The 12,729-nt window shown below is 36.0% G+C and overlaps 1 protein-coding gene across 2 annotated transcripts in view; it reads right to left on the reverse strand.

The window, feature by feature from the left end:
* The window catches only part of LOC109540557 (neural cell adhesion molecule 2), a 135,860-nt gene extending 123,441 nt beyond the window's left edge, over positions 1-12,419 (reverse strand). The window contains exon 1 of one of the 2 annotated variants that reach the window (XM_048667439.1): positions 11,796-12,419. In XM_048667439.1, the coding sequence (XP_048523396.1) occupies positions 11,796-11,922 (127 nt within the window). In that variant the 5' untranslated portion in view covers positions 11,923-12,419. The remainder of the gene's footprint in view (positions 1-11,795) is intronic. The other variant, XM_048667440.1, reaches the window with a different exon arrangement.
* Positions 12,420-12,729: the final 310 nt, after the last annotated feature.

Here is a 12,729-nt window from a genome sequence, read left to right on the forward strand (position 1 = left end):
GCGCGTGATCATAGAAATGAGAGACCAGTTGATTTTGCCCGAATTTATTTCTATGCAAAATGTCCTCATTAGAAATTTCGAAGCAAAAACCCCAATTTTTGCTTCAAAGTCATTGCGAAACGCCGACTATATTTCCTGGCTTTCACTACTGCTTCTGTATCGTGCAAGTTATATCCAGGCTATTTGCTTTTAGCATTTTTAAATTCATTAAAAGCCATTAGCGTGAAACTGGCCCTGCAGTTTCTTTAATGATTGATTTTAATTATTTATGCGTCCAGGGTAGCAAAATAATGGAGAAACTAGGCTTCGTTACGGTAGTTTAAAATTTTATATTGTACGCTTTCATTATTTTTAACACCAATCTTCAATATAGAACTTCCAAATTATTCTGAATAAACAACAATTCGCAAATAGATTTCACTCTTAATAAAGTCTCACAAAAAGAGTCCTAACTTTCCACAACACCAAAGCGCTATACGCCAGAACGTAAAACAGACATTCCTCCATCTCGGATATTTACATTGTAAAACTTCAAGTACCAGCATAATGAATAATAATGAAAAACGAAATTATTGCTCTCCTTTTGTACGCCGTTGCATTCACTCTCTTTATTTGCAACATAAAATTTTATATGATCTCGTGTATTAAGCCTTTTATCAGGAGCTTAACCGTAAAACGAAATGGTTTTCCTTCATGGAAGAGTCGCAGTGCCAAGAGCTTCTGTTTTGGCCAGATTAGAAGATGCTTATTATCAATCGGTTTTATGTGCGCTTAAGAGAAAATGTCCTTCTGGAATACAACGACAGATAAATCGATTCCTTTGCCCGACAGTTGAAAGTTTTCACAGATATTCTAGTTGCGTCTGAATCAAGTTTCCAATCCGAGGAAAATTCGACTATTGGAATGTGGTGTCTAGTGAATATTCAGTTGCCGAAATCCTGGATTTTAAAGTCGGAATCTCTGGTTTGTTTGTGTTGGGGAGCAACCAAACACGATTTACCAGAAGTCAACGATGCATAAATAAATCGTAAAACTTAATGTACCTTGTTTCTGGAAAATTTATTTTTATAAAGGCCGAGGGGATTGTTTGAAACCGGGATTTATTTTCGCTTTTTCCTCGAGATACGCGCTTTGTGTTGTTCAGTTTGCTGTGAAGATTAACTGGAATGAGGCACTTCATTGGTTACAGGGAATCAGTTCATCCAAGACAAACTGTGACGTTTTTTCAATATGTATGTGAAGCCTTAACAGGGAATTTTTACATTGAGCAAAACACTTTCTTATAAATGTTCTATTTTAACATGTTGTGTTTCAATCAATCGAGTCTTGCATGAGGAAAACAAAGAACTTCACTAATCACCAGTATAAGAGAAAGGAAGGCGCGTGCCCACCAGAGTGAACATTGTAGGCGTGGTTACGATAAACACTGACAAATCCGGTTGCGCTATTTTCAAACTTGGATTGTTGCATTGTCTGGACTTTGCTAATACACGCTTATATGGTTCTTCTCTGTTCCACTCAAGTGGATTTAAAAATGCGCTTTTACAACCCGCCCAGGTGCAGCGGAGAAACTTTATTAACATGAGTAGCCATAAAAGAATCCGATTTGGTTTTTCAAGTACACAAATTACAGAATAATCCCGCAATCCTTTCCGTGCCATCGTTTTCATCGCCGTGTTAACCCCGAGCTGAAGAATGATGGAATTGCAGCAACCATAGGCAAAACAGGAATTTGCTTGAACTATATTTATATTTTCAGCGATAAATTCGATCTATCGCATCGCTCAGACATCAAATATATAAAGTGGAAACTCAGGGTGCACCAGACAGCCGTTCTATCTTTCAAGCTCTTGTTGAGGATTACTTCTTCACGAAAATTCTGAATTATGAATATTACATTGGGGCTTTTGGGAGATCGGCGTTTTTACTGCCTTTGTATTTTAAAGCAGTTTATATCGAGACCTAATTTCGCCTAGGGCATTAGCCTTGGATTGTTGGCACATTTTTCCTGCAAATTAAAGCTTTTCAGACTGTAACATCCGAGTTAATATATCTTTCATATGCGCCAAACAAGCATATATCAAGGAGAATGAACAATAAATTACTTATCTCCATAACTAAAGGCAATTAACATATTGACAAATAACAAATTCTCCTGTTTGGCTCCAGCATGCAAAATACGCATTATAACCGCCTCGGCAGGTACGATGATTGTATGTTTATATTCACTAATTCACTCTAATGTAAATATCTTAATGACTCTCGAAGTGATGCTCATTTTTAAACGTTGGAAATGTGCTATTTGCATAAGTGTAGTTTTGCTCCTTGCGTTGCTGGCTTCCGAACATAGAAGCTTTCAAATACTTGTTGTGACTTCATAGGTTTAATTTTTCGGGAAAAATTACTGCTTTGAATCACGCCCAACATATAACAAGAAAAATCTCAAATGGCAATTGGTTTTTTCTTCTTTTCCTTTCCGATAATGGGCAAAAGTTATTTGGTTCGTGTGCCAGTCGCCTTTGTCCAAACCAAAACAAAAAACAGTGCTTAAACATAAATCAAGAGGACAGGCGTAATTAATGCCAATCCGTTTCAGAACTAATCCCCAATTCGAATAGAAATCGACTCGATGACTTAATTAAATACATTTTTTTGGTGAAATCTAATCAAGTTACACAATACGAGTGAATTCGGATTTGCATAATCCGTGAACGGACAACAGTTTAATACGCAGACCTGCGTTAGGCAATGAACTTGAAGTAAAGTGGCATGACAGAAAACATGCTGTTTTGTCCTTTTGGGTCCATCATCGAAGAAAAAATGGATTTGAGTTGAAAACCGGTTTTTTGGTATTTAAGCGCAGGGAATTTTTCAATCAACAAAAACATAAGCTGACGACTTAAAAGATGCCGGGTTCCAAGATGTTCCTAAATCAAGTGGTGGAACAAATGCCTCATAATCTCTTGATTGAATCCATAATCGATAACCACTCGCCACAATTATATTCTAATGTCTCATACATATTAAAATCGCTTTGTCACACTGATTATTTTCCAATTTCAATTGTAATATATAATAATGTATCATTTTCCTGTCGGAGATAATGCGGCCACTATTAACATTTTTTAATTTGCTTTAGGACCATTGTAAAGAATATTCGTGAGAAGCTTGAGATTAAAGTAATACGTGCCTTGAGTGCACAGGGAAGCTCTTATTTACTTATTACCTAAATCTGATAGCCAGAGTCCATCAATTAAAAGTCCATTAAAGTAGGCCCGCTAAATAGGCCATTTCCGTCAGAAAAGTGTTGGATCTAAAGTGGATTTTTGCCTAAAATCATGTAATAGACTGTTACATTGTTCTACAATGATTTAATTACTAGTTTGGATCTGATTTTATGGACTGCTAAAATTTTGGGTAGCGGTTGGAAATTTCACAAAAACAAAGCCTCGTTCTTCGATTAACAATTACGGTGATCATAAAAAAAAATGACGAGAAGTTAATTTGTATTGTTCTCGTTTGATGGGTTACCGGTAGCATTGGTCCCAACGAGATGCTAAAATTTGCTCAAGTTTGCAAACCCGCCAGTTACAAAAGCCTAATTCATAATTGGTAGCAAATGGGGAATGTCCAAGAACCAAAACTGCGTAATCTTTTGTCGAAACAGGTTTCAAGAATGGTTTTATTGCCTTCATTTGAATTTCAGTAGGCTGATGACCATCCTGTTCGGCTAGTAGTTGTATTATGAAATTTACATCTGATCTAGAGATGTTAAAATAATATTTGTTGGATTTGGTCAAGGTTGGGTTGCGTTTGAAGTAAAAGATAAATTTCCATTTTCCTTGGAAGTGCTTTCGTGGTTGAATAAAAGAAGAAGTAATCAGGAGTAAGGAAAGTTGTGTAGGTTAGAAAGGAAGATGCTAAAGGCTTGCGGCTTTCAAGCTTTCAGAGTCTATACAGTTGCATTTCTTGAGTTCTGTTTGAGAAAAATCTAAAGAGTAGAAGTTTTTCTTTTGAGACTGACTTGAGAAGCCTTATTTTGAAAGTTAAAGGCCTGAAATTTGTTTTCTTATATAGCGCATATAGAATTCCATGCAAAAGACACTGGAGAAGCTTTTCACGGATCAAATGAAACGTTTCTAATGGAAATCAATTATACAGCAACATTTTTTGGCTCAAAAGAAGTCAATGTTCTTAAAACATATATGTTTGTTAAAATATCGAGAAAAAATACAATTAATTTTAATGAAGTTTTAATGAGTTTTGTACTGATATTTGGAGGAATCAATCGAGTTCATCCGCTTTAGGCAAGGACTAAATTCTTGATTGTCTTAGTACAAAAACTATGAGAACTTTTGATGAGGCAACTGCAATAAAGAAATGTTTTTCGGGCTGATGCACTAGTCTCTGCTGGACATTTTTGTGCTTTTTGAAAAATCTTGAACCATTCATAGTTTTTGCGGAAAAAATGTATTTCTGTTTTAATGCCAATTAACAGTTGTATACTGGTATAGACTGGTATTGACTGGTCGGGAACTAAATTGAAAAAATCTCCTAAACTTAGTCAATTTGGGTGTTTTTACGAAATTTGTCAACCCGATAGAGCAAACAATTCTCTTTCCAGTGCGGTTTGGTGTAGGTTTGTTTGGCTTCAGGTTCGGGAGTTATGGATTTTTAAGTCAAGTCAAGTTTCCAGAGTGGTCGGAACTAACTGAAAAAATTGGCCACAACTTGGACAATTTCGGTATTTTTACAATTTTTTTTTCAGTTAAATGGAGCCCGACATTCTTGCTTCAGTGCTGTGAAGTACAGGTTCGCGGAGCCTCTGGTTGCGGAGGTAATTGTTAAGTCTGGCCATCTTTCCCAAGACTAGTCTGCTCGGGAACTAAATTGAAAAACTCCCCGCAACTTGGTTTACATGAGTATTTTCACCAACTCTACCAATATTATATAGTAAAGCATTGGCTTTACACTGATGTTCAAGACAAGTTTGTGTCGTCCCTAGTTGGGAAGTTACGAATTTTTTAGTCCAGCCATTTTTTCGAAAACTAGCCTGGTCGAGAACGGAATAAAACAATTCGCCACAATTGGGTTAAGTTAGATATTTTTGCAAAATTTTCTACTATTATACAACGAACCATTCACTTTCCACTGCTATTTGCTAGAGTTTCGCATGAGTTCTGGTTGGAGAGTTACGAATTTTTAAGCCCAGTCAAGTTTCCCGGGCCACTGTGGTCACGAAACAACTTGGAAAAATCGCCACAACAGAGACAGTGTCGACATTTTGACAACATTTTCCACCATCATAGATCGGAAAATTTCCTTTCCACGGGCATTTGGTGCATGTCTGTATGGCCTCTGGTTGGAGAGTTACGAATTTTTAAGTCCAGCCATGTTTTTCCCCAAAACCACTCAGACCGGAGACTGGAGCAATTTGAGGATTTTACGAAATTTTTCGCACCAAATAAAGTTTTGTTAGTTTTTCAACAAAGACACTCAAGAACTTTCCAACGAAGACCATTTCCCTGAAATTCGTCATATGATTCTCCTGACTTAAAAAAAATATAGTTGTTTTGAAGATCGTTGAAGGAAATTAGATCAGAACGACTTCTTTTGAACCAAAGTATGTAGCAGTACCTTCGAATTATGTGCTTACGAGACACTCTGTATAAACAAATTTAAATAAAACGAAGTTGTTGTTTCCTACTCCAATTCAAATTAACAAATCTCGTAAGGAAACAGGTGAGGAATGTTAATGTTTAATGCCGATTTGATGGCAATCTCCAGTCCACATTAAATTTGCTTAGTTATGAAATGTCCTGTTAGTTTCTGATTTTCTATTTAATATTCTTGGATGACAAATGTAGTTAGTTCTTTGATCTTAGATCTTGACACCGTTTACTTCTTTGTAGTCGAATACTTTAACTGTCGCAACTTGTTGATGGTACTGCCAATAGAAACAAATGGCTATTTGCAATCTTTTTGCTCCGCATTTTCTTTTAACATTTTTTTTTCACTTTCTCTGATTGATTAAATGCTGTCGAAACCGAATCCGGCAGGTTGGTTTTTGGTTTCTCGCTCATAACACGGTTTCTGCATGAGCAAACCTGATGAGGTTGTGTGGTCATGCCATCAAGTCTGTTAAAAAGCCGGAACCTTCAACAAACTGGTTCCGATCGAAGCAAAATCCACTTGCGGTTCACAGAGTTGTCAGGGTACGCTTATTTCTTTCGGTCATCAATCACAGTAACGCTACTTGAAGATCGATTTATCGTTGAGTCTCGAGTCATTTTAACGACGCCAATGAGTTGTATTGAGTGGTCACTTTATTTGCCAATTGATTTTTTTTCCTGTGCGTGGGTTGGCTGAAAAACTCTTGAGGTTTTCTCTGTGGGAAATAAAGCATCCAGGATTTTATACAAACATTTGATGAAGGCAATTATGATTGCTTGTTGACCTAAATTCAAGACTCTTATCAAATGCCCGTCGTTAGCCATGGCCTCAGTCGAAGGCTTATGTAAATCTTAATTTAGTCTCATTGTACAACCTGATTGGTTTTGCCGAAGAAATGCGCTTTAATTAAACCAGTAAATCGATCTTCGATTAAAGTCGTGATTAGTCTATGGATCATTTGCCTAGGAATATTTGAGTTTTCCTGAAAATTACAAAAAAATTGATCCTCAGGGTATTTTAATTGCCTCACTATTTCATTGAGATAAATCTACTAACATTCGATACATTAAAACTCAATTATCATAAACCTTTCCTGAGAACCAAAACCGGACATACTTTAATTAGCTTCAAGTTAGTAATGGTGTATTAAAAGTCCATTTATTACTCGGATTTTTTAAGTAAAAAACAACGCGCCTGGTACCAATAAAAATCCATTTGCTTCTATTGCGGAGGTGTATGTATCTGATGAAACTTATGTAACCTGTTGAATGAATTGACGGTTTTTATTAAGATGTCCTAAGGCACTCGGTTTTACGACCGCAATTAAATATCCTCCATCAACATATGTATGAAAGTACAACCTCCTGCTTCCTCTTTCAGCTGTAAAGATTAGCAAACAATTTGCATACAGATGGACCGTTAAATATGCGTTAATTGGACAAAAACTATGACACTTTATGAGACGCGTTTGATTGTTCTTCAAATTTCCATTTCAGCTCGTAAAGTTAATTTATTTAACGGCCAAGTGTCCAGTTATAAAATTACACTAAAACTCATGTTGGATTCTTTTCGGCATTGCTTCCATATCCCTTTCACAGAAACGGCCACACGCACAAAGGTGATGAAACTGTTTTGATAACTTATGAGATAGAACTCTTAGGAACATTTACTAATTTTTTTCCAGTTCCACGCATTTTATCTTTGGCAAATTTTCTACATTGATTTTAATTTTCTGCTGGACTTTGGTGAGTCAAATTAAAACTTTCAACAACACCATTCAATGAATAATTTCCCATATTAGTCAGCACACTTTAATAATTGTTGCTATTAGCGTCGAGCTATTTATCAGTTTTGCATATGAGCAGACCACACACACATCAACAACGAAGAGAACACTTAAATCACTAAAACTACAGTAAAAATTGTCAGACCTTATTTTAATGACAATCGTCGTCGTATTTTGAAGTCGGTTTTATTTTAAATGGGCCTTTAATGTTTCATTTGTTTGCACTTGTTAAATATAATTGTTTTCAGGCAAGCGCAGTAATATAATTTGCATTAATTATCATTGGCTTATTTGCTAACATGTTAACTGCCTGGGTTTCAAGTATTTATTTGATTTGAGTCGAGCATAGTTAATTTTATTTGTGTTATAATTGGAATTGGGTGTATGCAAATAAAATAATTATTGTATGAATTTCGGGATAGAATAATAATAAAAAATCTGTGTGTTTGGCCAATTTAATTATCAAAGGATAACGACCAAGTCGCATCCCTATCGGGTGCTCTTTTACCGTCTATTCATCATTATAATCGGGAGTTGGCTTTTCTTAAGATGAATGCGCTAAGCATAAATTGCTTGAACTCGTTCAGCCGTAGCCAAATTCCTCACCGTCTAATATTTCCATTGAGTACATTGTCACAATAATTCTCCTGCGTACAACTATCAACATAATCAATCAGTATTTGTGTCATTAGTCGTAAAAACAACAAGTCAAATTGCCTTGTAAATCTTAATAATTAGCTAACTGTTGAAAGTGTGTAATTATTAACACTTCTGAGAATACCACTTAGCCGTAAGGCGGTTTTTTTGACCTGTTTTTTGTCTTCTCAACCCAGCTGGCCTGGTATGCAAATCGAATCAGTTTTCACTTTAATTTGATTTTGTCTAGTTCCACAAGGTTTCGTTCTTTTTCCACTGAAAATGCCAGTAACGAATTACCAATCGTGTAAATAAATGACCTCATAAAACCCCAAACTATTCCAAATGTTCTGTTGTTTTAATATAAATGTTCTAATGTAAATTTAGGCCACCCGCAATGTTAACAACGAAAAGCCGGATATTAACATGACGAAGTAAAGTAAAGGAAGATTGGGCTTGAAGGTAACTAATCATGTTTTTATCCATTACTAGATGTAATTTGAGCTTGTTTGTGGAGATAATTATAAATCACTTTCTCAGAAAAAAAATGTAAACCCAAGGAATGTATTCGCTTTTGTCTTGGAAAAACCGATACATACATAGCAAATTCACCTTGATCGGGGGCCGCAAGCCATAGATCTGCAATTAGAATATATCAATTGAAATATGGTGGGTTTTACGATACTATTACAGATTTGACCTTAAATTTAATACTTTCATTTCGTGCATAATTGTGAAATTTTGCTTGAAATGTGTCTATAACTGTGTCAGTGAACTTGATAAAATCTGAATCGAGACAAATTCTCAAAAAAGATTGAAATCTTATAGAGAAATTAAAATTTATGAGCCTTAATGTTAGGGCCGGTTTACTTATTAATTTTATAACATTCTTCAACGTTCCGTGTGCTATCACCCTGGAATCTTATTTTGCATTATATCCGGCTTCATGTGATCAATCACCACATTATTACGGACTTCTTTGCTAGGTCACGGCTGACCGATCATTCGATGTTATCGAGTTGTTATTGATTTTGTACCATTATAAACGTCCGAGCTTTATTTCGGGCCTTGCAGATGTTTTAACACCGTCATAAAATGTCTTCAAATTTACGATCGACTTCTAAGTCAAACTGGTGTTATTCAGTCATTTCGGTGGATGGTGCAATGAATAAATAGCGTTGTGTTATGTGAAGGTGGTTTAACATTTAGTTAGAGCATATTCCAGAGTGAAAAAGCTGCTAGTAACTTTTGAACAAATCCTTTGTGTATAAGGAATCAAACCTGCAATAAGTTGGCTGATTTCCTTGTTCTTGTGGGGTAAAAGCATTATTATCCTACGGATTTCCCCAAGGACGTGAGCGTCTAGCAGCTTTGGCATCATAATAAATAGGAAAGCCAAGCCAGTTTTTTAGGAGAAAACCGAACGCTTTCAGGTAGCATTTCCGATGAAATGAGATTCTTTGAATTATGAATAAAACGAAAACGGTTTACCGTTCAACAACCATTCAGAAAGAAAACATATACTTAGATGTCAAGTCCAGATTGCTTTTAAAGAATCCATACATTCAATGGTGGCACGCTTTTAAAATGTGCCAGTCACACAAAAGAGCATTGTTACATGAACCACAGATAGAATAATAGAACCACAGATGGTTTCAAAAGAAAACATTTTCTGTGGATGAACAGCAATAATGAAGCCTCCCGGCTGTAGATTTCCTGAAATTTACTAAACAAAGCGAACATCGTGTGTATTACAATTAATTATGCGTTGAATTGCAAATTTTATTGCGATTTTCAGTTATTTAACCACCGGTTTTCGAATACATAAACTCTCAAAAGTTTTCAGATAAACAATTGTAAATTGCTGTTTCACTTTTGCAATATTACCTTTTAGGGTTTTTCCCAATAAAAGATTTTTATTGATGATTAGAAGATTTGTAACCGGCATAGTCGAGTGGGACGAAACATGTCAAAAAATCGATTTATCAAGACCAAGGCTTACATGGTTTGGTTTTGGTCTTGCAGCAAGGATCTTGGGAGTCTTCATTTTAAATAATGCGCAAATTTAAATCAAATCGATTCAATAATAACAATAATAATAAAATTAAAAGATACTTAATTATGACCAAAACCCAACAGTAAAATAATTTGAGGCGCTTTGCTATTTGATTTCCATACGATTTATTCTTAATGGTAAAATCTGAGGTTTTCGAACATACGACAATTTGAATTATTCTGTGTATAATAATTATTAAACTGCATACTGTAAACTCTTCAGTGGTATTTATTTCCTACTGGAAGTTTTACTGTTTTATAAGCAGCATACTTTTTTTGATTAACTTACACCACAACTTGAAGGTCTACGTTAAAACTATTAGAATAAATATTCGTACCAACTGCCGTCCGATTTGGATAATCTAGAATAGAAGGAAAAACCTCTAGAACCAATTACACCTGTTAAATGTTAAGCCCTGTTTGATTTATGTCCCATTTGTTCAAAGGTTTGGTTTTTAATTTTAAATTTTCTCATTTAAAGTGAATCGCTGGTATCTTAAGCATATAAAACCGTTCAATGTTCTTATCATATTTAAGGGTTATGAGGACAAATCCAAACCAGTTCATTATCGAATTAACTTTTTTGCTAGTCTTTTAAAAGTCTTCGAATTGCCGAACATGATTTTGGCCTTGCTTTTGCATACAGGCTTAGTTCTGGGCTTGCAAATCAACCAAAAGTACTCCTCTTGCGTCTTTTGTAAGATATGGCTAAGGAACATAAAAAAATTCAAAATTCGTTTGAGGCGCTTTGCTATTTGATTTCCGTACGATTTTTTCTTAATGCTAAAATCTAAGGTTTTCGAACATACGACAATTTTAATTATTCTGTGTATAATAATTATTAAACTGCATACTGTAAACTCTTCAGTGGTATTTATTTCCTACTGGAAGTTTTACTGTTTTATATAAGCATCATACGGTTTAGATAATCTAGAATAGAAGGAAAAACCTCTAGAACCAATTACACCTGAAAAATGTTAAGCCCTGTTTGATTTATGTCCCACTTGTTCAAAGCTTTGGTTTTTAATTTAAAATTTTCTCATTTAAAGTGAATCGCTGGTATGTTAAGCATATAAAACCGTTTAATGTTCTTATCATATTTAAGGGCTATGAGGACAAATCTAAACCAGTTCATTATCAAATTAACTTTTTTTACTAGTCTCTTAAAAGTCTTCGTATTGCAGAACATGATTTTGGCCTTGCTTTTGCATACAGGCTTAGTTCTGGGATTGGAAATCAACCAAAAGTACTCTTCTTGCGTCTTTTGTAAGATATGGCTAAGGAACATAGAAAATTTCAAAATTCGTTTGGTTTGAATGAATTCCCAAATTCGCGTAATCGATTTGAAACCGGCGCGAAAGGACCTGCTGCTTTCTGACGTCAATAGCTTGCACCTACCCATAACCAGGTGCCAATAAAGCCAAAATGGTCATTTACTGATTAATGAAAATCAATTCAAAACCGATCGGTAAAATTGTAACATTAACCAATTTTCTTTTGCAAACATGGGAAATTCTCTGAAGAAAACGAGGAACATTCAAACACCCAATAGATTGAATTGTCCCAATCGTTTTACCACTTCCGTGCAATTCAGTGCAAATTTCTTAAACATTTGAGGATTTTTTTGTGATGGTCGGAAACTCACTTGGTCTATCCAGCTCATTGCTATGGATGCCGCCATCTTCAATGCTCTGAAACCCATTGTACATGCAATAAGTTGATGGTGTGAATAGCAGCAATATTGTTTTGAGCCACCACATAATGAGCACCATTTTCAGCCACCAATAACCTGTTTAATCCCTTAGATCCATTGTCGGTGCCCAACTATCACTCACATCCACCCACACTAGTAACACCACTTCTCGAGTGTTTTTCCCCTTTTTATTTATGTTTTTGTTTATCTAAAGTTTCTTTAATTGTTCGTCTACGCAACACTGACGATGGAGGTAGAAAGTTAATTTCTTGCGCGTTTTTTTCTGGATAATGGAAGAGATTGCTGGAGCGGTCTCGGCAACTTTTCCGGCGCTAATTGTGGCTCAGGGGGATTTCCGAAAAGTTTTCCTCGACTTTTCATGCATGCACGCGTAAAGTTGTCCCTCGCGGGACTTTCATGACGTAAAGTTGATCGTTGATTCCGTAAACGCGTCCGATCACGGTCGGCAGCGTACTGCTTTTCCCACTTTGCCGATGATTTCCATTGCGCCGCAACCGGAGCCCCGGCATTCGCGCTTGTCTTCCGCGCGATTCTTCAGCAGGACTTGCAGGGTCCCTCCGGATTCGTCTGCATAACACCGCAGACGTGTGTGCTCGAAGAACTGAAAGTTAAGCGGCTGCCGTTGTATGATGACAGCTAAATCTTCACATTGAACGCCAGCAAATGATCCAATATGTCTTCATCTGTCTTCACTAATTTTCTTTCTTGGGCTGATTCATTTCGTTCCCCTAATCACTCTCCTTTGGCTGGTAGAAGGTCGCTTTGGGCGCTTTTCTTGAACAACTTATTTCTGTGCGTTTTAACTTGCTATTATTTAGATCACCGAAGGCAAATGACAATGTTCCATATCTGATGCGACTAACGA

Source organism: Dendroctonus ponderosae, unplaced genomic scaffold, assembly GCF_020466585.1.
Source record: "Dendroctonus ponderosae isolate FM_Combo_2020 unplaced genomic scaffold, Dpon_F_20191213v2 Dpon_F_20191213_6, whole genome shotgun sequence".
Classification (NCBI taxonomy): Eukaryota; Metazoa; Arthropoda; class Insecta; order Coleoptera; family Curculionidae; genus Dendroctonus; species Dendroctonus ponderosae.